Source organism: Salmo salar, chromosome ssa01 (assembly GCF_905237065.1).
Source record: "Salmo salar chromosome ssa01, Ssal_v3.1, whole genome shotgun sequence".
NCBI lineage: Eukaryota > Metazoa > Chordata > Actinopteri > Salmoniformes > Salmonidae > Salmo > Salmo salar.
Window position 1 is genome coordinate 27,153,424 of NC_059442.1, and position 23,764 is coordinate 27,177,187.

Below are 23,764 nucleotides of genomic sequence, written 5' to 3' on the forward strand. Positions count from 1 at the left end.
GTGAGACGGCCTACAGTCCGGAACCGAGTGAGACGGCCTACAGTCCGGAACCGAGTGAATCGGCCTACAGTCCGGAGCTCCCAGAGTCGGCCTACAGTCCGGAGCTCCCAGAGTCGCCCTACAGTTCGGAGCTCCCAGAGTACAGTCCAGGGTCTACAGTGACACGCTTCAGGCCGAGGTATTCAGTAGGGGTGGACTGGTCAGGTAGGGGACTAAGGCCTGAGCCTAAGCCATCTCCACTGTAGGAGGTTTGGGGAGGGGGGGTGTAGCACGGGAGCCTCCCTTCCCTCCCTTTAGTTGAAGGGGTTTATTTTTGTAGATATTTTTTGTTGTCAGGTGCATCCGGGGTCTGCACCTTTTGGGGGGGGTACTGTCACGTCCTGACCAGTAAAGGGGTTATTTGTTATTATAGTTTGGTCAGGACGTGGCAGGGGGTATTTGTTTTATATGGTTCGGGGTGTGTGTGTATGTAGAGGGGTGTTTGATTTATGTATTGGTCATTGTTCTATGTTTGTATATTTCTATGTCTGTTCTAGGGTGTTTAGATCTGTGTTTAGGTAATTGGGATCGGGGCCTTCAATTGGAGGCAGCTGTCTATCGTTGCCTCTGATTGAAGGTCCTATAATTAGGAATGTGTTTGTCATGGGAATTGTGGGAGGTTGTTCTTTGCATAGCTGTGTGTTGCCTGCAAGACTGTTTGTCATCCGTTCATTGTTTTCGTGTTTTATTTTGTAAAATAAACATGAGCATTCACGTACCCGCTGCGCCTTGGTCCATTCACTATGACGGCCATTACTGGTGGAGAGATTTAACCGTACACTGTTGTCAATGTTGCGCACACTAGATGAAGAGAAAAAGGCCAACTGGGGTGATTATCTGAACAAGGTCATTCATGCATATAATTGTACCACCAGTGATGCTACTGGGTTCTCACTGTATTTCCTGCTATTTGGAAGGGCTCAACTGCTACCTGTTGACCTTGTCTTTGGGTCACAGATAAATTAACAGGATAAATCATACCAGGATTATGCTAAGAAGTGGCAGTAACAGATTGTGGAAGCCTATGACATCGCCATTAGAAACATGGAGAAATCAACAGCAAAGGGAAAAGCCTACTACGATCAGAAAAAAATGGTTCTGGTCTCAGGGGATCGTGTACTGGTGAGGAACATGTCAGAACGTGGGGGGCCGGAAAAGCTAAGGTCACACTGGGAGGACCAAATACACATGGTGGTAACCAGGAAAGGTGATGCTAGCCCTGTCTGAGGTCAAACCCAAGAGGGGTACAGGGTGGGCCCGGGTTCTGCATCGCAATATGCTCATGTCATGTAATTCTCTACCATTTGAGGAACCTGTTGAAACACCCAGTAGAGGTCTGTGGAGAAGGGAACCACCCCAGCAAAAGCAGCAAAATGGGGAGAGCGCTGAGTCTGAGAGCTCAGACTTCCCTGTGGCTCAGTTGGTAGAGCATGGTGTTTGCAACGCCAGCATGGTGTGTGCAACGCCAGGGTTGTGGGTTCGATTCCCACGGGGGGCCAGTACAAAAAAAATGCATGAAATGAAATGTGTGCATTCACTACTGTAAGTCGCTCTGGATAAGAGCGTCTGCTAAATGACTCAAATGTAAAATGATTCTTATCCAGTATTCATCAACAGGCCACGTAGGGATGAAGAGAGCAGACAGAGTAGCACACAGCTAGTATCAGATAATAGTGAGGAACAGGGTCAGACTGATAGAAACTTCACTGTGAAGGAGTGCCAGCCAGTCCTCAGAGAGATCCCGGAGAGGACGGGGGTAAATATTAAAACAGCTGAGGGCTCAGAGACTCAATCATCTCATGATGAAGTGTACACTGATTCATTGGGGTCACCCATGACCTTGCCCCGCCGTTTAGCCCAGCAGAGGAGGCCCAGAGACATTCTAACCTATAACACTTTAGGGCTGCCAGGCTCTTATCAGGATACCAACTAGAGATGTTCTGATGTGTATATATTTTCTAGTTTAACTTTACTAATCACAGTGTGATAATGTTTAGTGGGGGTTGCGTCTTCGCCCATAAAGGTAGACTGGACATGTCTAGATAGTTATATGGCTGTTAGGCCAGTTCTCTCAGTTGTTTTCATGACCAGTACTTACATGTTCTGTTTTGAGGCCAGTGAAATGTTTGGGAAAACATATAGTTTTTGCATGGGGGTGTTGTAAGGGGCATAATACAGTTGTATTACAGCCACTAGGGGGTACTCTGGTGAAGCCCATGGGAAATAAAGAAATATAGTTCAAGTGAATTGGGGAGAGGAAGAATAAACAAAAAAGTGCTGTAAATTGTTGTTACATGTGCTGACATGATTAAAAGTGAAGTAAACTGTACCTTTCGCGTTGTAGTTTATATAATATGCTCATAGAAAGGGTAATACATGGCCAGGTGGGCCAGTTTCACGTCACCCCTCCTGGGGTTGAACAGCAGGTGGGTGGTGTCCACACAGAGGGGCGGGCTTTTGGCAGTGACTTTTGACCTCTATGTGATGATTGGCTGGAGCATTAAGACAATGCCCATGTTTCCTCGGTCCAGCAGCTCTCACTCTGGCCTGTAGAACCCCAGCAGGCTCTCTGACACCTGGGTGGAAGTGGTCGCGACGGAAACAAACCACACAGATGTCCGTCTTGGTGCTGGTGCCCCGATTGTGAGTACAGGTGTAGTTTTGAAGGTTTGAACCACAAAATTACAAATACGGATATACAAACAGCTATTACATGTATTTTACCAACTGTAGCCTATGATTCTTGTATCATTTTGCAATGGCCTTAAGTGTACCATAAACGGATGCTGAGGGGGGCCTTGGGCCTACCCATGTCACAAACGGTGGAGATGGAATTGCTCTGTAAAGTGGTTCTCCTGGACCTCCTGCACACATGATCTACACATGGTGAAAAACATACAGCTCAATTCACAACAACAAGAGACTCAGACATCATTTACAAACAAAGCATTTGTGTTTAGTGAGTCCACCAAATCAGAGGCAGTATGTCCAGGGATGTTCTCTTGATAAGTGAGTGAATTGGACAGTTTTCCTGTCCTGCTAAGCATTAGAAATGTAACGGGTACTTTTGGGTGTCAGGGAAAATGTATGGAGTAAAAAGTACATTATTTTCTTTAGGAATGTAGTGGAGTAAAAGTTGTCAAAAATATAAACAGTAAAGTACAGATACCCATAAAAACTAGTTAAGTTGTACTTCAAAGTATTTTTACTTAAGTACTTTACACCACTGGCTAAATATACAGGCTATAATGACAATGTCTCAAATGGTGCTCTACAAATTCAAAATTCCACTGAAATGCTTGTTTGCATGTGGTTTACCTAAAACGCAGTTTCTAAGCTGTGTTAACAAGTAAAGTCCGTAAAATGTCAGGCTCCCGAACATGCTCTGCTCTAAAGACTGCTCCAATGTTGCCAACTATTTTCCAGAGAGTTCCGCTATTGGCTGCTTGATTTGTCGGTATATGACGTTTTGCCGTTGCCGCGAAGACGTCACAGCATCAATTTCCCTTGTTGCGGCACACATGCAGTCCCCTTTCCTAGCGTTTTGCCCCCTCCCGCTGCACATTCCTTCCCTTTTACGCCTGTGTGTGGGCTGTTGCTGTAACTTCTGTTTTTGGCAGAATAGAGTGGGAAAAGTTGCTAAATGATATCAAAATCATATAAACGCCAAAGGCAGTCTAAAAAGTAGATGAATTTGTCGCTAGAATCATTTACCAATAAAAACTCGCTGGAGGGGTCTGAAAACTCGATAAATATTAGATAAATAAACTCGATAAATATTAAATTAGCTGGTCTGCTAGCTATGATTGTCTTTAAATTCACTCATAATGCAACAATAATCATACCCCAATGCAATGTCCTTGCTACATGGAATTCTTGCAATGTCCCAAATTGACATTTTTGAAATGGTTAGGTAAGGGTTATGGTTTAGGATAAAAACATCCCAAGGATTCCAGGTAGAACTAACCGTGACTTCCAGGTAGAACTAACCGTGACTTCCAGGTAGAACTAACCGTGACTTCCAGGTAGAACTAACCGTGACTTCCAGGTAGAACTAACCGTGACTTCCAGGTAGAACTAACCGTGACTTCCAGGTAGAACTAACCACCTCAGTGCCAGATTATCATTTTACTGTAGATTTCAAGATGATAGTGATAACAAATAAAACAAGTTTAACAACAAGAAAGCTGCTCATGTTGGAATATTTGTAGAAAATTGTCATGGTCTGGAACTGGGAATGCAGCATTTTGTTTGTGTGTTGCAGGTAGAAATCTACTAAAAATGATAATACTCAATAGGCCTTCTCTTAGCCTTTCCCTGTGAGTGGTGAATTTTTTATGACACACCATAGTCTCTAGGATTGAATTTCAGTTTGGGACAACTCAGGTGGGTATTTGATTTCACTGTTGCAACAACAGTTACTCAGCCCTCAGATACCAGTGCATAATGTGGGAAGAGCCAAAGTCATAACGGGAAGTAAAATACAAATTCAACAAACATGTTTTAGACCTGGAGTATGTGACTGTTAGGACAGAGGAGATGTCTGTCCTATCTCTCGAGTCCCTCTGCCTAGCAGATAATGACAGTCCATCCTCTGCAGAAGACCTAGACCTGGAGGATAAGTGGGATACAGACCTGGAGGTTGATGGTGAGTAGGCCATTATATTGACATTTTATGGATAATAACACATCAGCTCACTGTTGTTATTACAATGTATCATTGTTTGTATTGTAAATGGATTTGTTTGATGCATATCTCACACTGATGGTTGTCGGATAGTGACACCACTTCTTGTCATTGTTAGAGGTGAAAAAGACCAGTAAAGACACATCGACTGCTGAGATATACCTGCAGGCCTGCAAGCTGGTCGGGGTGGTTCCTGTCTCCTACTTCCTCCGGAACCTGGGCACCTCCACCATGAACCTCAACCACCACGGCCTGGGACCTCCGGGGGGCAAGGCACTAGCCATCGCCCTGGTGGTAAGTCTATTAACATAATATCAACTTCAAGGAATGCTCTTTATGTTCAAGGAACGCTCTTTATGTTCCAATGTTTCTTCTCAGACTGACATGCACATCACCAACCTGGAGTTGGCAGACAACTACCTGCTGGCTGAGGGAGCCAGATACCTTCTAGAGATGTTAAAGGCAAATTTCACCATTCAGCATCTGGTAAGTTTGTATGAGATGGTCTTTAGGCAGCTCTTTGTAAGAAGGTAAAGTAATTGTATCTGGTATCTCGATAACATGTTTATTCAGAAGTGGAATAAGTATGACGTGATATGTCCCACAATCTTTGATTTGATTTGAATCTGCCACAAGAGGGCATAAGAGTCTTGTGGGTCATGCTTTCATGATGGAATTATAGCTCTGTGTTAACATGCCCACTGTTTGTCTCGTAGGATTTGTCCAACAATCACCTACAGTCTGAAGGGGCTGAGTGCATAGCAAAAATGTTGCTCGATAACATTTCCATCAAATCCATCAAACTTTCAGGTAGTACACACAGATTTGAAAATGGAAACAAAAAGAATGGTCTGTTAGATACTATATTTCTCTACTCTATTTCTGAATCTTTTTATATAAACAATTTCTTCACAGGGAATGGATTCATAGAGGACGATGCTAAAAGTTTTGCAGATGCCCTGGCAGTAAGTGAAAAGAAATGACATTCAAACATGCAGGCATATTGATGATATTACTGCCATTGGAGTCTATAGCTAGCTACTTGCAATATATCTCCCTTTAGAACAACTATAGAGTAAAGGAGCTGGACTTGAGCCACAATCAGTTCTGTGGGAGAGGTGGAGAGCATCTGGGCCAGATGTTAGGTAGAGACCATTTCATTTTATGTCTGCATCTCACATCATTACGGCTGAGCAGTCTCATGGAGTATACAGGCAAATGGAGTCATTAGGGTTAGAATCATGTTTTGAGTGTTTTGCATCTGCTGTCACTAATGTAATCCTACAGCAAACAATGAAGCGCTGGAGGTACTAGACTTAAGCTGGAACCATCTGAGAATGAAAGGAGCTGTGGCTTTCTGTGCCGGCCTCAAGGTTTGGATAAACATACTCAACCCAATTCCCACATTTAAGGTGTAAGTTCGTAAAAAAAAGAGAAAAAAAAGAGTAAAACAGTGTGTGATCAAAATACCTACCATTCACATAGGTGAACGTGACCCTGAAACACCTGGACCTGTCCTGGAATGGCTTTGGGAATGAGGGGGCCTTGGCTTTAGGAGAGGCACTGAAATTCAACAACACTCTAGTGTACCTGGACCTCAACAACAACCGCATCACCAACGAGGGGGTGGGCATGCTGTGCAAGGGGCTGGAGGCCAACGACACTCTCAGATCACTGATGGTAGGTGCTTGATGGACAGGGCACACACCCATTGACCTGTGTGGTATGAAACTAGGGTGACTTTCTATGTTTTGTGTCCATGCAGCTGGCTTATAACTCTCTGACAGTGGAGGGGGCGCTGGCTCTTGTTACTGTGGTCAAGAACACCCCCAAAGCTGCTCTGGAAGAGATCAACATATCTGTGAGCGTTGTTGTTCTCTTCTTAATGTACAGAAGTGTTTTAGTCCCTGCATTTGAACTTAATATTTTGTGTTTGTGTGTAGAATGTGTTGGTGAATGAGAACTTTGTGCAGCTGTTGGATCTGACATGCCAGGAGCATCCATCTCTAGAGGTGCAGTATGGAGGGGTCGGGGGCTTTATCGCTAAGAAACCACCCAAACGCCTTGACCCAATGAAAGTCATCCAGGTACTGTGGTAGGCTACTATTACTCATAAAACAATTTTAGTCATGTAGAAATGTAGTAATCACAAGTGATATCATTGCATACCAGTGTAGTGTATTTTTTGGGTTTACGGCTAATAATACAACTAGGACCTATTTTATGGCTGTTATTAAAGACAGTGCAAGATTTGAAATAGGGAGGAATTTTTTAAGACAAAAAACCCCCGTCCCAACTGCTCTATTCTTTTCTTTGAAGGATTATCTGGATGAACGGAAGCTGCGTCTTTGGGACTTCTTTCGGAAAATTGATAAAGATGGGACAATGCGAGTGCCTGTGGCAGACTTCAGGAAGGCTGTGCAGGTCTCAAACTAATTGCTCATTCCATAGTCCCTGACATTTGCAAGGTCTGTTGAGCTAATGCATTTCCAATGCTCCAAGATGTACTTTATATTGAAGTTAGTGGCCAGCTAGCTTATAGTCTTTATTTGTTTACCCTTATGTCTTATGGAACCATTACAGCAATCCAACATCCCCTTGGATCGATACCAGATTGAGGAGTTGATTCAGAGACTGGATCGTGAAAGGACAGGGATGGTAGACTACAGGTGGGCTTTTATCATAAGAACAAACTGCCAGAGTGGGGAGACCATTATGGGTGTGTAAAGAAAACACCTAACATCAGCAATAACCTGAGAACTGAACAGAAACTTGTCATAAGCTGTCTACACCTGTTTACCCTACAAACAAAACATGAGCAGACCTTTATGGTCAGAGTGTTGAAGTAGGTGCTGTCTTATCTATGTGTAATTGCTTGTAGTGCCATGCCAATGTTTTACCCATTCAAAAGCTGAGAAAGTCCAGTTTACATCTGACTTGAAATTAAATGAGTTTAAGTGAATCATCACATTAAATACATTCTTTGGTGTCTCCTCAGGGGTCTGGCCGACACCAGGAAGCAGATGATGCGGGACCACCGGTGGCAGCTGCGTAAGGTGGAGTCCCGTCAGAAGAAAGAGAAGCAGAAGAGCGAGCGCATCCTGAAGACCTTCCAGAGCGCCGTGGAGGCCAACACCCCCCGCAGCTCCATGGTCATGTCCCCAGGGGGCACCAAGGAGGACTCCAGTGGCCCCCAGCACTTCTCTGCCACCCCACTCAGCTCCTGGCACCACATTGTCATGTCCAACAGCAGCCGCTACTCTGTCACAAACCTGAGCAGTGAGCACATCCACCTCCCCATGCTAGGGGGCAGCACCCACCAACGGCCCACCAGTTCCCCCACCATGCGCTCCTACTCCCAGCCCAACCTGATGGATGACTCCCCACGATACCCCCAATCCAAACCCTCCTCGGCCCAGGGGATGCTCTCTGACTCCAACCCTGATGTTGACCACACCAAGCTGAGCCCCACTGCCAACCATCTGACCAGGTCCAGTCCAGCACTGAACTCCAAGCAGCCAGACACTAAAACAAAAACCACCAAAGTGAAGAAAAAGAAGAAACGCGTGGATAAAACTCCACATGAACAGAATCAAACACGATCATCAAAGTGACTGATGCTGCTGTGTCTTACTATGCAGTAACAGCTCCACTGACCCATCATTATATATTTTTACTGGAAATATTAATAATAAGTATTAATAATAATAATTACATACAGTCCATGTATTACACATAAAACCACAAAATAAATATTATTCCAGTATACATGGCCACGTTTCATGCAAACCTTATTCTTACCCAGCTAAATTAGATGGTATGATTATCTTTAAATGTATCGGGTTAGTTGTTGAATTGATGTGGCTTAGCTCAATACTATGAACTCTTTTATTTAAGATACCATTTAGTACCAGGGTTGGCAAAGATCCTGCTCAGACCATAGCACTTTTCATTATGTCTGGGAAAGTTCCCGAGTGTAGATGTTAAGGGCACACCCATGAATTATCTGTGAAAATTCTAATACCCACAACATTATATGACATCCCTGCACTAAAAACATCCTAGCAGATAGAATCTGTTTGTCAAAGATCACTGACATCCACAGTTGTTAAAGATGTCTAGATACTCTGACGTGTGTCTTTGATGGTGACAGTGTTGGTGTGAAGGCCAATCACTCTCTGATGTACACCATAGATTCTGCAATGAGCAATGGTTCTGATAACTATATTTCCTTAATAATAGTTCAGTTTGCCTACGATATCTGACTAAGTTACTTACTGTCTATAGAATATCCTTCCCTCCAGTTTGAGACGTATGAGAATAAGCTGACAGTGTGTGCAGAGAATATAGTGACCCTGACGGTGTTGGTGGAGCTGATGTAGAAGAATCTTGATGCGTACAGCGAGGCCTAATGCAGGAGGTGAAGGTGCAGATCAAGCAGGTGGAGACTCTGGTGCAGGAGCTCCTGGGCTCCATACAGACCTCCACTACTGTCTTTAAGTCTTTATACCAGCAGGTAACTACCCAAGACTGTTCCTAACAGCTCATATGGTCATGATACAGCTATGGTCAATGACCGTTTCAACTTTTCACTTGAGATTTTTCTCTTTTGTAAGATTTAAAACTTTTGGTCTTGTGATTGCTCATCTGTGTTCTCTCTTAGATCTCCTCCATGCTGGTGGTCCTGACCAAGCCGGAGAGGTACGATGAGAACCTGCTGCTGGTGACCCGTCGTGAGTACATCAAGATACAGCTCAAACTGCAGGAGTGTGATAGGCACCACAACCAGATCTTCAACCCCTATATTGGTAAGTCAAAGACCACTTTTAAAATGATACACACCCTTGTCTTAAGACTCTTGCACGTTTGATGTCACTGACTGTACCCTCTTTTCTCGGTCCTGGGAGCACGGAGGTATAACCACAATTAGCAAGCCCATCGTCAGTCAACTGAATGCCCACTTGAATGGTGGCTACAAATTGGGGAGGGTAGGGGAATGATTCTTAGCCTCTGCATGGTTCTGAATCTCAATAATGGTACTCTGGGCAGTGTCTCAATTGTTGACATGAGATTTTACAGAAAATAGAAAAATCTTATTTTGAGAACTCCATTTAAACACCAAAGCTTGTCAAGTAGCTGGTATGGAACTGGCAACAACTTCATTGTTCGTAATAACACCCTGTATTATCAATTTAACAACCCATTTAGCCTGGCCAAACTGAATTTTACTGCTATAAAATATGAGCACAGGGTGATTGCAAAGGCTAGCACCAGATTCTTATACAGTCACTCACCCAATCAGAACCTAGTCTTTGCTGCTGATGAGAATGGGCTGTGGGTGACCTATGCCACAGAGGAATCCAAGGGTAAAATGATAATTGCTCAAGTCCATAAACCATCATTTGGTATAGAGGAGTTCTGGGAAACCAGTGTGTGCAAACCATCTGTGAGCAATGCCTTCATGGCATGTGGGGTTTTCTATGCTGTCAGAACAGTTGACATTCACTGTGATGAGATATTTTACACTTATGAATACAAGAGAGCTACATGAGCATTACATTTGAGTGGTTCAAGGACAAGTATGTCAACCTCGACTTCAACCCACTGAACAGAAACTTGACATGTACAACGATGACTATGTCAACTATCATCTCTGGTTTGACAACTAGGCCACTGTAAACACAACACAACTCTTGGTCTGATAAAAGGCCTATTGCGGCATCTCATTGAAACTCATTATACTCAAATCAGATTTAATCTCTTTTGTAGTTGCTCTGATTATGTAGAACACCCTGTTCTATGCTCATTGATTTAAAATACATATCTGACTAAGCATTAGTGTTCAAGTGTTTACTTTTGACATCTGAAATAGTACTGTCTTCAATGTATTTAAGTATTATGATTCCTTCAGTCTTTAGGCTGAATCAGCTGCTATGTAATGTGGTGTATTAGTACTTATATAATGATGTGTATCAGTCAAATTAAGGTCAGTTGTGGCTAATAAGCATGACTATATCTTATATAAAATACTTTAACTGTGTTTTCTCCATGCTGATAACAGTCCCTTATGCTGATAGCAAATTCAGTTCCAAACTTAAAGTTAGAGGAAATGTAGTTTTGGGCTGTAGACTTTGTTAATCTTCATGTACTGTAGGTATCAAACAGTGTCACCAACATTAAAGTGGGGTATTGTGATACTGTATTAGGGGATAATCTCTCTCAATATGCAGCACATTGTTAAGAATGAATTAACAATAACCCCCTTCATTCCTGAGTATACTTAGTCTGCTCATTATTGATATCTAACCACATAGAAAATAAAACGTGTTCAATTTCATTTGAAAGTTTACATGGGTGGACTACAGCAAAGTCTTGAAAAAACACATTTTCTTTGTTCCCTTTCATTATCTAAAAAAGACTACGATAAAACTATGTTGAACATAGACCTAATCCGCTTTGGCCATCATTTCCTGTAAATTAAAGAATAATTTACAAAGGCCATTTATTATATTAGCAATTTATTATTATTCAAACATGCATAACAGTATTGATCGGACTATGGAACTCTGCTTGAGTGAATTAACTACTAAAATGTGGTTCATGGAAAAACTAGGGCAGAATCAAACATATAAACTAGTACTATACTTCTTACCAACGTACAATCAATCTAAAGTCCCATGAGGAGAAATAAAGTAATATTTGTGTGCTGGAACTTGCTAGGCTATATAATTGGAATAAGGATGAAAATTCTTTATTATACTATCATATGCTTATGTCAACATACGATATCCTGCCACATTGCTGATGACTGATAGTAAGGTTATGCCGTTGATAATATCAGGTACCATCTATAACATGACGTCATCATATGTCCATATGGCCTGTTTCTCATGAACTCTATGTCCACATCATCATTGTGATCAATAAAAGCATAAGAGACAGGTTTCAGAAAATTGTATTTGAGTATTTTATCACAAGCAAACAAGGATGTCTGCATATATTGTGTCAAGAATTGAAGGGAGTCTATTACGCAACAGCAGTAACTTTGGGAAGAAGCAAGATGTTTCTGATGAGTTGATAGGAGGGTCTTTAAAAATACAAAGCGAACAGACAGGAGACTCACCAGAACAACACTGGAGACAAGATGGCTCCATTTCTACTGCTCCTGACTTTCCTTTGCCCTGCGGTGGCTTGGCTGGTAAGGGACTTTCATTTTCTCCTTCCACTAAAACTTAACAACTAGAGATACTTCCAAATAGAGTTCCAGTTTACTACTATTGTGAAGTATCACTGTGAAGTTTACTCTGAACTTGTATTTTCCTCCAGCCAATGGAGGACTGGGACTCTGGCAATGTGACTGCATCTGTAGGGGAGTCGGGGAACTGCCTTTGTCATGTGTTTCTACCTGACACCACCTTCCCTGCCGACCGTGTGGAACACATGCAGCAAGTTACCAAGGATCTGATGCTGGAAGTGGGAATCCAGATAAATAAGGTACTGTACTGAACACCATGAGGTGTGAGCCCCCTGAACAGGATTACATTCATATTGCATTTACACACCAGGTTTTAGAGTGATGTTAAACGTTGCCTACTCCAGTCAATGGAACGTCTTGTAAACCTCAGAGGAGATGCATGTGTATATTTAACTGAGACCTCATTCACAGTATGGCCTACTAGATATCTTACACCGGGACAACTACCTGTGTCTCTCTTGTAGCTGGACAGTTACAAGGGCAAGCTTGTGATCTTTTTGGCTGAGCTGAGGAACCTGACTATGAGAGTTGAGATTGTGGAGAGCGGCCCTGACAAATACATCCGACTGGACTTCGAGCTTCTCAGGATCGAGCTGAGAGAGTTTGAATTGTTGGTGACACAGCTGAAGGATTCCCTCAACTCCTCCTCGCCTATGTTCGACAGCCTGTACACAGAGGTAAATGTGTGATAGATAGACAATATATCGGAATGACTATTAATGACTGGCAGTGGCATAATAAATAAGTGACAGGCAATATGATGCAGGAGCAAGAGGAATGTTGCTGTGTGGAACAAATTACTTATTTGTCCTTTGTACACATGCATCCATAGATTCGCAACATGAGCCTGATTGTGAACCAGTTGGAGAGCTATGACAAGAGTAACCTGGAGGTGATCCGTATTGAGTTTGGAAAACTGCAGAAGAAGCTGGAGGAGTGACAGAAGAACCAAGAGGAGGGCATAAACCCAGATATTGGTAAGGAGCCTCTGTTATGGTAGCATTGTTGACATATTGTATCATTACATCAAAGCAGTAGTTTGTGGATTTGTTTGTCATACATATTATTAATAGCTATTTATATTTCCCCCCAGGCTCCTGCAACCACAAAGGCATCGCCAGTGTAGGGAAGCCAGTGGTCAGCCAGCTGAATGCCAACTTGAATGCAGGCTACAGATTTGGGGGGTGGGGGAAAGACTCAAAACCCAATCGTGGCTTTGAATCAATGTATTGGTATGGTGCAGTGCCTCAGTGAATACATTTTATCTTTACTCCAACTATCAAAATCTGGTTTTAAGGAATTCATTTAAACAACATACCTTACCAAATGGATGGCAGAGTACTGGCAACAATTACATTGTTCATGATAACACCCTGTATTACCAGAAAAACAGCCCATTCAGCATGGCTAAACTGAATTTGACCACAACCAAATATGACTACAGAGTAATTGAAAAGGCCAGTGCAACGTTCTCATACAGTTTCTCAGCCAATCAGAACATGGATTTCTCAGCCGATGAGAATGGACTGTGGGTAACATATGCCACATATGAATCCAAAGGTAAAATGGTCATTGCCAAAGTAAACAAGGTTGAATTTGGTGTAGAGGATGTATGGAGCACCGGTGTGTACAAATCATTGGTAGGTAATGCCTTCATGGTGTGTGGTGTTCTCTATGCTACTAGACCAGTCGATGTTCACACAGAGGAGATATTCTACTCCTATGACACCAAAACAGAGCAGGAGAACTACCTAAGCATTCCATTTGAGAAGTTCCAGGATGAATATTTAAACCTGCACTACAACCCTATTGATCAGAAAATCTACATGTACAACAAGGGCTACTATGTGTCCTATAGTGTCAAGTTTAACAAAGGCTAGATTCCCCCTCTGGTCTATCGTATCTTGATTGATGCGACTGATAGGACTTTCTGACAGCATGGGGCTTCGCTGAATAGATAGATATTCATTACTTTGTCTGATGCATTGACATGCAGTTTAAAATCATGTCTCTTGATTTCCTGAAATAAAACCAAACTGAAGCATTGAAATAACTGTATGTGTTCTATTTTGGTTCATTTGAAATTGGATTGAAAAATAAAATGTGCATTTTTATCATTACTAAAAATACCCAGCCACTGCGTCAGATTCCCTCCCATTACCTAGGCAGTCCAATGTTAAGAGTATAGGGGTGCAGTATCCCACCCCTTAATTTTCAGTCGAATTTGAGTCAATCTGTATAAGTAGCACCTCAATATGACTCATCCCCAGTATGATATCAGACCCCTCCCACCCTAGCTTAGGGCTGATGGGCTGGGCCTCTCCTTTCCTCCCCTCCTTTGGCTCAGGCTGGAGCTTCCACCCGGCTCCTCTGTAAGCAAGCCCTCCCCTGGGTTTGTTCTTTGTGCTCCAGTGAGAAGCTGGCTCCATCTGGTACTGAGGACCAAGTCAGAGCTGATTAGACTAACCAGGCAGGGTGAGCCCACATAGCAGCCACCCACTGCATATACAACAATGAACCATGCACATTATTTTATTTTTACGGTTTCAGGTAATTGTTGTACAAATCCATTGACTCATTCACATTTTCATACAAAACTACACGATAGCATACTGTAACATATTGCAAAATCTATCTGAAATTGAAAAAAAGGTCTGGAGACAGAGCAAGACAAAAATAGCACTGTCTTTTTAAATCTTGCATCTGTCAGGATGAGAGGGGGGAAGTGAAGGCCTTGTGGCTAATGGTACCCTTAGTGACATCATCGCAAGCCAATAGGCAACCTCGCTGAGCTCTCTCCTCCTTTTCCTGAGATCCGTGAAGGGAGGGAGGCTGCTGAGGACGCAGGCTGCTACTGGAGCGGTGGGTCCAGGGCATGCTCTGATCACATCAGGTAGGTAGAATATATGTAGTGGTGTTTGTGTGTGTGTAGCAGCACTGATTTCTAGATCTATTCTAGCCTGCCTCCCCCTCTAAGGAGGGCCAGATCAGAGATGCTTAAATAGCAGTGTGAGGGAGGATCAAGAGAGACTGCAGATGGCTGAGTTTCATGACAGTGGCTTATTATATGCTATAGCATCCCTGTCTGTTGTGTGGCGACCATGATGTGTGTATGATGCAAGCAATTATCCATTCGGGACAAACAAATGTGATTAATCCATTGTGAATCTTGTCTCTATTATCACATGATATGTTTGTCATTGGTATCAAGGATGTCGGTGCATGTATCATGGGAATACTGCAGGAGGCTGACTGCATGTTATTGCTGTGTGGATTCTCAACGACAGACACACTAGGGTGCTGCAGTGCTACTTGGCTTGACTTTCCCTCCTCAGACTGTATGAGGGATGATAATGAGTGTATGTGTGTGGGTGTGTATACAACGCTAACCCCATGTCACAATGGTAGTGTAGTACGGCATCAGCACATTTTCATAGTGCACATTTGTGGTATTCTAAGAGCTTCTCTGATTGCAATACATTAGCATTTATAAGTCCCCTGACAGCAGGGTTCTGCCCACAGCTTTCCTATATGTATTTAGTCTGACATGAGTGAGTGGACATCAGGCAGTTAAGCACTCTGAGTCATCGTTCGATCCTCGGCCACCCCGACAGCACTGACAGCGTCTGTTCATTCATCACCAATAATACAGGAGCAGCACACTCATAATCACTTCCTGTGTTCTGCTGAAGTTGAACCAAACTCTCTGATTACCCAGGTTCGTATCGTCATGCTCGTCAACAAAGACTTTAACCTTCAAGTGGAGGAGGATAACCCCCCAGTGAGCCGACTGACTGCTGCCAGTGATGAGTCCCACTGCTGATTGGACCAGGGAGCACATGTGAGACAACTTACTCCACAAGTTTATGATCTGATGCTAGCATGGAGAAGGGGAGAGAAACAGAAACAGTCTGTTATTGATCACATTACTCTCTGTTGCGTGCTTTGCTGTCATGTTTTTCTCAGACAAGTGACTAGATAAGGGATTTACTGCAGCCCTGGGGAAATATTGACTCTTGGTTTTCGGCAGTTACCACCTCTGGAGATTTGATCAATCATTCACCGCCAGCATAGGGATTATTCTTAGCAACTTCCTTTAAAGAGAGTAAAGTCTTAGCGGTGGCTAGTCGTGTTATGACTCCTCCTAGAACCTACAGATCAGTGTGATTACATACAGTACACTCCTTTAACCGGGTCTGTTGTGCGGCTGCTAGGCCCGTCTGGACCTCCACAGGGTCGAGCCAGGACAGCCATGGCCAAGAGAGACTACCTGGTGGAGGCAGCCAAGCAGATCCGCATGGCTCTGGACAGGGAGGTCAGTGAAGACTATGAGGCTGCCTTCAGCTACTACAAGAACGGGGTTGACCTGCTGCTCAATGGAGTTCAAGGTACAGCGGTAAATCTACTGTACTGTATTCTGTCAATATGCAGGGTTCTGGTTAAGGTGATATTGAGTAGATCAGCTAGTCAACACAGTGAGAACAAGTCACGCGGTATGAAACAGGAACATGTGGATTTGTCGGTCCATGATTCATCCATTGAAAAGCAGAATTAAATAATTGCTATGAAAAACAGGAATTCAGAAAGCCAAAGTCAGAGGAGAGATTTCAATACTGGTAAAGCATGCTGAATTTTCTTATGCTCTCTTTCCTCTGCTGTTTTAGTGAGGTAGGTAAAACAGAAGCTTTTGAATTATATGACTCAGGGATTGACATTAAAGTCTGAAAGGCACTTGCCCATACGACAAGTCAGGAGTATTTTTTGGTTGCCCGAAGATTATGATCACTTGTAGGACTGGAATTCTTTGAATTCGATAGTTCTGTAAAAAAGAAAAATGAAGAGCAGGCTCAGTTTCTCTGACTGGCATAAATGCCATAAATTCACTTAGGATAAACAATGTAGAGGAATGAGAAAGATCAGTTTTAGGCTACTGGAATTCTTTACAGTTTGGTTGTTTTACTTGTTCTTTTTTAACACCTGGCCAATAGGGCAACCTCAGAGCAGGCTCAAGTTGCGCAACTGCTCAGTTCACTTGCCCCGGGCAATAGGGCAACCCTTAATGTCAATCCCAGTGAGTTGATTTCAGTTTAGTGAAGTGAGGTTTCAGACCCTCTCTGTGTGAGGGGGAGAGAAATCTGAGGTTGGGCTGTCTTCCAGTGGACCCTAACAAGGAGCGCCGGGAGGCAGTGAAGAGGAAGACTACTCAGTATCTAAAGAGGGCAGAGGACATCTTTATCTCCCACCTGCAGGACAACCTGGGGAAGGGGAACTCTCACTTAGGGGTAAGAAGATGACTTTTTACAGTAAACCCTCTTTCAACACGATTAACATGCCATACTACTGTGCACATCTTATGAATGGTAATCAACCTGGTCTGACCATCTGTGTTACTCAATGATACTGGGCACTCATTTTCCATCTTTTCAGTCCTGTATTGATTTATATGTCTAGTCTGTTTATTGAAGAGTTGGTTGACATGCTATTTATATGTCCACCTCTCTGAATCATTTCCTTCTGGGAAAGTCTGAGTCACATCTTTAGGGCAACCAGTCTGTGCTACTAACAGTCTCTGGAGGTTGGCTACAGAGCAGCACAACATCCTCTCTGTTACACGATCTGCCAGGGTGGCTCGCACTAGGCCGCTGGGCGCTCTCTCTCCCCCTCTCTCTTATGTAACATTCTAATATCTGTCCTAAGATTGTAACTAATCCCAGAGTAGAAGCACTTTCAGATGTGAATTCAACACAAACACGTGTCCACATTTCTGACATCTGTGCAGTAATCTCTTTTTATCACCAGGGTTACAGTAGTCTGAGATTCCGGCCAATCAGACACCTGAGCTCCCCAGTGGAGGATCTGGAGATGTGTAAAGTGGTGGGGATCATCGATAAGGTAGGGAGGTTTTTACACTCACTGCTCTCAACCAGTATACTTGAACGGTTTGTTCCAGCTGATGATAATCTCTTGAACAGACATCCTGGCTGTAGTTAACCCTTTATTAACCATGTCTTATAGACATGTAGCCTTAACCATGTCTCCAGTGAACCATGATGCTTACCTTTCCAAATATGAACTTGTCCCAAAACTGTCATAACCATCTAATAACATACTACTCAATTTATTCTCAGCTCTATTTACCTTACATAAAATGTATGTCTTCTCCCCAAGGTCCTGATTGTCCAAAGCCTGATTACCAAGGAGAAATTTGTTGTTAAAGTAAGTACTTATGCCTCAGCACTGCCAATACAGTATGTCAGGGGGGAGGGTGGCAGGGCAGAATGACAGAGTACACATGTAGTGCAGCTATCTAGCAGTGCAGATAGCCTAGTGGTTGAGAGTGTTGGGCCAGTAACTGAAAGGTTGTTGGTTTGAATCCCCAAGCCGACTAGGTGAAAAATCTGTCTTTGTGCCCTTGAGCAAGACACTAAACCCTAATTGTTCCTACAAGTTGCTCTGGATAAGAGTGTCTGCTAAATGTAAAATGTCTATCTGTGTAGATGCATGTTCAGTGCACAGATGGCTGTTGTACTGTCTGGATCCCTGCCAGCCAGCCAGGGCAGCCCAGTTGATAGGAATATTATCAGCCTTGTCTCCATGAGTATCCTTCTCCATTGATCTGGCTAAAAGCCCTCTACTTTGACCCTCTTAGTGCAAATGCACCTCCCATCTCTGTAACCAGAGAGTTGTTATTGGAACATACTGTTGCAGGGTTGGCTAAGGTGTAGGTCTCAGAGAAAAATCTATCTAGGCACTGGTAGAGCCCTCTCTTGTAGAGAGATGCGTTTTTTGATCAATTAACCATAGACTTAGTTAAGACTAGCCTGAAAATAATGTGTAGTACAGTAGTGATAAGTTGTATTTTGACAAAGGTAATAACAGCATAGTAATATGTGTGTTGTTCTGTTGCGCTGTGTCGTCACAGAGCCTGCCCAAGTCGAGCTGGGAGAGCCGGGACCAGCCCACTATCATCCCCCAGGGGGTCCCCTTCATGGTGAAGCTGCTGAGGTACTATGTCAGTGAGGACGCTGTGTACCTGCATCTGGAGCATGTTCAAGGTGAGCTGAACACAGGCTCTGCCTGCCAGCCCTGCAGTATGGGAGATTTAGCTGATGCTCTTACCTAGCCTATAGCCACTTTTCATTTTTTGCTGATGTCTGCACTTTTCAGCCATTTTGGGTCAAGGATGCCATAGAGAGTAGAAAAGATAGCTGAATTCAAATGAAGAAAAACAACTATTGTCTGATGTGTTGACGTTTCTATGATCTGTAGGTGGGAAGCTTTTCTCCAAACTGCACAAGGTCAGGAATGACCGAGCAAAAGAGCACCCAGAATGCTCCAGTCCCAGCCAGCACAGGATCAAACTGAAGAACAGCTACACCTCCCCTACCATCAGCTCAGACTACCAGCAGAATGACAGAGGGGGCACAGAGAAGACCTCTCTCCTGGAGACGGAGAACGAGGAGAGCCCAGACACAGACTCCCCGGCATTCTGGCTCGAGGCTCAGCATCGTCTAGAAAGCTGTAGGACCCACTCCTACTGCGAGGAGACAGGCTGCCTGCAGAACAACTCCAGGTCTGCAGCGCTACACACTCCGGCGACACAGCTCTCCTTATCTAGGTCAGACACCAGTCCCCATATCCATCCAGCAGGCCTCAGTCAGTGTTTGCACTCTAAAACTCAGGACAAACCTGCTCTCTGTGGTCATCCGTGTATCGATCAGGCCTCTGATGTCACCTCTGAGCCCTCTAGGAAGGCCACTGGAACAGAAAAAATTGAATCCAGTTTGGATTTCAACATTGTGTGGAAGGCTGATCTGACTCGTAACTGTGAAAGTTCAGCCCCCTATGCAGAGACTCGAACTGACTCAGATATAGCTGCAGGTAAATCTGTACCTCAAACAACTCAGACCTCTTCTGGTGGTACAGGGTCAACAGTGAACTTCAAGAATCATTCTATCAGTTTATATTCACAGAAAAGTTACATTCCCACTACATTGCAATTACCCCTCCATAATCAAAGCCAGGTTAGTGAGAGAGCAACTTTGACCTCCAATGGCTCTCACCAAGACAGTGTTTCAGGTAGAGACCTTGAGAACACTGTGAGCATGGTGACAGACACACACCAGGGTAGAGGGAAGGAGAAGGTAAACCATCGCATTACTGAGGAGAGCATGGTGAATTCAGTAACCAGGGACACAGAGACTTCCCAGCCTGGCAGAGCTGTGTGTCCCTCTACAGTAGACAAGCTGAAGCTCATGAGGACATCATCAGGGAACTCTCACCCCCCTTCAGTCCCTCATTGTCACAGTACTGGGACACAGCTGGGGACCCAGCCAGGCACTTCTCTGGCCCTCACAGGGGTGAAGTATCAGGTGGGGCCTCCTGGCAGAGAGCCAGGGGAGGAGGTGGAAGAGGGCTGGGAGCTGCTGAGCCCTGTGAGTAAGAACCTCCCCCGAGGGAAAGGATCACTATGTTACCCCAACACCCCTGACCCCACAGGGGCCTCCCCACAGTGCCGGAAGGGGGACATGGATGCTTTCCTAAAGTCAGAGGAATCGGATGGACAGGATGAGGATCAAATCATTGAGGTGGATGGGTGGTGCCACCTACCCAAGTTCCCAGCCAAGGCCTCCAGAGGGAGAGACAGGGCCAGGCAAAATAGCTGGGGGCTGCCTGAGGCAGAGGTCCGTCTGTTGGGGGCTCAGATTCTCCTGGCCCTGGAAAGTCTTCACCAGCAAGGTGTGGTGTGCCGAGACCTCAACCCAAAGAATATCCTGCTCACGAGCAATGGTTAGTCACCTAAATCACTTTAACTTGGTAAGGGGTGTTATTGTTGGTCTGTTTTTGGCATGAGTCTTGAAAACTCAACTAACTTTGATTGTGACATAATTTCATGTTTCTCACTAGGAAAGGTCTGCCTGACATTCTTTGGCCAGTGGAGTGAAATTCAGTCAGAAATCAACTCTAAAGCTATGGAACAGATGTACTGTGCCCCAGGTGAAAACACTGTTTATTCAATAAACTTCAGTCACATGTTACAGCCATTACACATAGGGTTCCTACCCTAGATATAAAGTGCCATCTAGTGGTAAGAAGACATTTAGCTTGATCCAACAATAAATCTGTGAATAAAAGTTCTGCTGTTGGCCAACAGAGATTGGAGGTGTGTCCAAAATCACAGAGGCTTGTGATTGGTGGAGTCTGGGGGCATTGCTGATTGAACTTCTTACTGGAATGGTAAATAACACTCTATTGAATAATCTGTTTTCCATGATCTCTATCTGTTTCTTTCCCTGTGCTGTAGTAAATCCAAACCTGTATATATTGACACTGCTGCCCACTGGGCCTGTTGATAATGTATATCTGTTGTTGGTACCAGGGGCACAATTTTCACTGGGGACATGTCCCCCTCCCAACATTCTGAAATTGCATGTTTGTCCCCCCCCCCAGTTTTTATAATTGGAAAGTTATACAAAACTAGGCAACGGTGTGCTTTAGGACCATGCGGACGCTTCCGAGCGGTCGGGTAGGCTGTTTGTAGTGTTTATAAGACGGGGGGAATATACATTTTATATATGTCCCCCCCAGTTATAAAACCAAAGTTGCTCCCCTGGTTGGTACCATTATCAAGGCATGGTTGTTTAATGAAACTGTATGCCTGTGCCTCCAGCCCCTGTGGCAGTTCCACCCAGCCGGGGTGCATTCTCACACCCAGCTCCTGATCCCAGACCACCTGAGTACTGCAGCCGCCTCCCTGCTCACTGAGGTAAGAACTGCGTCCCCCTTACACACCCATGTGGCCTGTACTTTAGGTACCGTAAACATATAAACGCTAGCCTGCTACCACAGATACACAGAGCCACAAACATTGTACAAACTCATATATTTCTGAATGAGTGACAATTTTCTGTTCCACAGCTGCTGCAGTTTGATGCTGGTTATCGTTTGGGCTCTGGAGGTGGTGGTGTGAGTGACATCAAGTGTCACCCCTTCTTCAATGGTGTCTCCTGGAAGGCACTGTCAACTTAACATGCCAACAGAGTACCTGTGTGTCTCCGGGCAGAACTGCCACCTTGTGGCTAAAATAGTTGAAGCCCCAGCTGTGATGCTACTTCCTGAGCATCTTACTTCCCAAAGAAAGATGATAGATTGATTAGAAGTGTAATTCAGAGCAGCAGACACACAGCTAACATGTCAACCCTGCAACAACCAACCTCCATGTTTGAATGATAGAGGCTAGTGTAAACCTCACCTGTCCTTTTGACATATGGTAGGGCAAGATGTTTTAAAAATTCAAGTGTAGTCTTTATCAACTGACTTTTGGGGTACTTCTGTTATACAAATGACAAGCAATACTTCTGTTAATATACTGGACAAAAATATAAACGCAACAAAGTGTTGGTCCCATGTTTCATGAGCTGAAATAAAAGACCCCAGAAATGTTCCATACACAAACGGATCTCTCATATTTTGTATATTTCCAAAAAATAATAATTACATTCCTGTTAGTGAGCATTTCTCCTTTGCCAAGATAATCCATCCACCTGACAGGTGTGGTATATCAAGAAGCTGATTAAACAGCATGATCATTACACATGTGCACCTTGTGCTGGGGACAATAAAAGGCTACTCTAAAATGTGTTGTCACACAACACAATGCCACAAGTTTTGAGGGAACGTGCAATTGCCATGCTGACTGCAGGAATGTCCACGGGAGCTGTTGCCAAAGTATGTAATATTAATTTCTCTTCTGTAAGCCGCCTCCAGCGTCATTTTAGAGAACTTTGCAGTTCAACCTGCCAGCCTCACAACCACATGTAACCACACCAGTTCAGGACCTACACATTCTTCTTCATCTGCAGGATCGTCTGAGAGTAGCCACCCGGACAGCTGAGGAAACTGTGGGTTTGCACAATCGAGAGCTCTATGCGAAGGAGATGTGTTGTGCTGCATGAGGCAAATGGTGGACACACCAGATACTGACTGGTTTTCTGATCCATGCTGAATTTATTTCCTTATATCAAATTTGATTTGTCACATGCGCCGAATACAACAGGTGTAGGTAGACCTTACCGTGAAATGCTTACTTACAAGCCCTTAACCAACAATGCAGTTAAAAAAATTTACTAAATAAACTAAAAGTAAGAAATGTAATAAAAAGTAACAACAATGAGGCTATATACAGGGGGTACCGAGTTAACGTGCGGGGATACAGGTTAGTCGAGGTAATTTGTACATGTAGGTAGGGGTAAAGTGAACTATAACTCTGTAAATTCTTGCATGTTGCGTTTATATTTTTGTTCAGTGAACCCATGAATATCATCCTTATCACCAAGCATGAAAAAAAATGTTCATTGTCAAACACTGACTACACAAATACTTTTTGGAGGTTAATAAAAAAGAAGCAATGCCTCGTATTTTTGCTTGGTCATCTGTACATAGCCTTCATAACTAGACATTTACCACAGCTCAGACAATCTATCCACTTCCTGACTTGTGCATGTGAAATTAAAACATACTTGTGATGTGGCTTGCCACTGGCTTGTTTCTTTCAAACTTCTCCATTTCTTTTAGCTTCCAAGCCCTGGCAATAGCTATTTTAAACCACACCAACCACCTGGTTTCTGAATTATTGTCATCGTCAGTCATTTTGAGAGCATTTTGTAAAAAAGGCAAGTGTCTTTGTAAAAAGTAGACAACAAAAAGGATAGTTTAAAATCTTTTTTTCTTTAAATATATTATATCTTTTTTTACACAACATAAAGATACTTTTCTTAGGGTGT

The 23,764-nt window shown here is 43.6% G+C and overlaps 3 protein-coding genes, 1 long non-coding RNA gene and 1 pseudogene across 6 annotated transcripts; 4 read left to right on the forward strand and 1 right to left on the reverse strand.

Annotated features, from left to right (window-relative positions):
- Positions 1 to 636: 636 nt before the first annotated feature.
- On the reverse strand, positions 637 to 3,456 carry LOC123741845 (uncharacterized). Its single transcript, XR_006769385.1, has 3 exons — positions 3,358 to 3,456; positions 2,370 to 2,916; positions 637 to 840 (listed from the first exon to the last, which is right to left on the reverse strand). It is a non-coding gene; the product is annotated as an uncharacterized lncRNA (long non-coding RNA).
- Positions 3,457 to 4,578: 1,122 nt separating this feature from the next.
- Positions 4,579 to 8,340, forward strand: lrrc74a (leucine rich repeat containing 74A). The gene is made up of 13 exons (XM_045693833.1): positions 4,579 to 4,687; positions 4,845 to 5,020; positions 5,105 to 5,212; positions 5,443 to 5,536; positions 5,642 to 5,691; positions 5,790 to 5,871; positions 6,014 to 6,099; positions 6,212 to 6,406; positions 6,492 to 6,587; positions 6,670 to 6,813; positions 7,046 to 7,150; positions 7,310 to 7,395; positions 7,725 to 8,340. Exons 1-13 carry the CDS (start codon positions 4,579 to 4,581, stop codon positions 8,338 to 8,340), a joined length of 1,947 nt encoding a protein of 648 aa, XP_045549789.1.
- Positions 8,341 to 9,137: 797 nt separating this feature from the next.
- Positions 9,138 to 10,395, forward strand: LOC106585877 (olfactomedin-4-like; annotated as a pseudogene).
- A 1,332-nt stretch (positions 10,396 to 11,727) lies between these two features.
- LOC106599825 (olfactomedin-4-like) lies at positions 11,728 to 14,031 on the forward strand. Its single transcript, XM_014191172.2, has 5 exons — positions 11,728 to 11,924; positions 12,053 to 12,220; positions 12,446 to 12,658; positions 12,814 to 12,958; positions 13,075 to 14,031. Exons 1-4 carry the CDS (start codon positions 11,871 to 11,873, stop codon positions 12,919 to 12,921), a joined length of 543 nt encoding a protein of 180 aa, XP_014046647.2. The 5' UTR covers positions 11,728 to 11,870; the 3' UTR covers positions 12,922 to 12,958; positions 13,075 to 14,031.
- Positions 14,032 to 14,749: 718 nt separating this feature from the next.
- Positions 14,750 to 23,516, forward strand: LOC106589845 (ribosomal protein S6 kinase delta-1-like). Of its 3 annotated transcripts, XM_014180272.2 has the most exons (12): positions 14,750 to 14,874; positions 15,700 to 15,822; positions 16,196 to 16,369; positions 17,139 to 17,263; positions 17,781 to 17,873; positions 18,150 to 18,197; positions 18,904 to 19,036; positions 19,251 to 20,771; positions 20,889 to 20,978; positions 21,136 to 21,218; positions 21,652 to 21,747; positions 21,900 to 23,516. In XM_014180272.2, the coding sequence occupies exons 3-12, from the start codon at positions 16,234 to 16,236 to the stop codon at positions 22,008 to 22,010; spliced, it is 2,436 nt and encodes an 811-aa protein (XP_014035747.1). In that variant the 5' UTR covers positions 14,750 to 14,874; positions 15,700 to 15,822; positions 16,196 to 16,233; the 3' UTR covers positions 22,011 to 23,516. The 3 variants fall into 3 exon arrangements, with proteins under 3 accessions (XP_014035747.1, XP_014035886.1, XP_014035809.1); XM_014180411.2 differs by lacking the exons at positions 14,750 to 14,874; positions 15,700 to 15,822 and having other exon boundaries at positions 15,868 to 16,377; XM_014180334.2 differs by lacking the exons at positions 14,750 to 14,874; positions 15,700 to 15,822; positions 16,196 to 16,369 and adding an exon at positions 16,404 to 16,597.
- Positions 23,517 to 23,764: the final 248 nt, after the last annotated feature.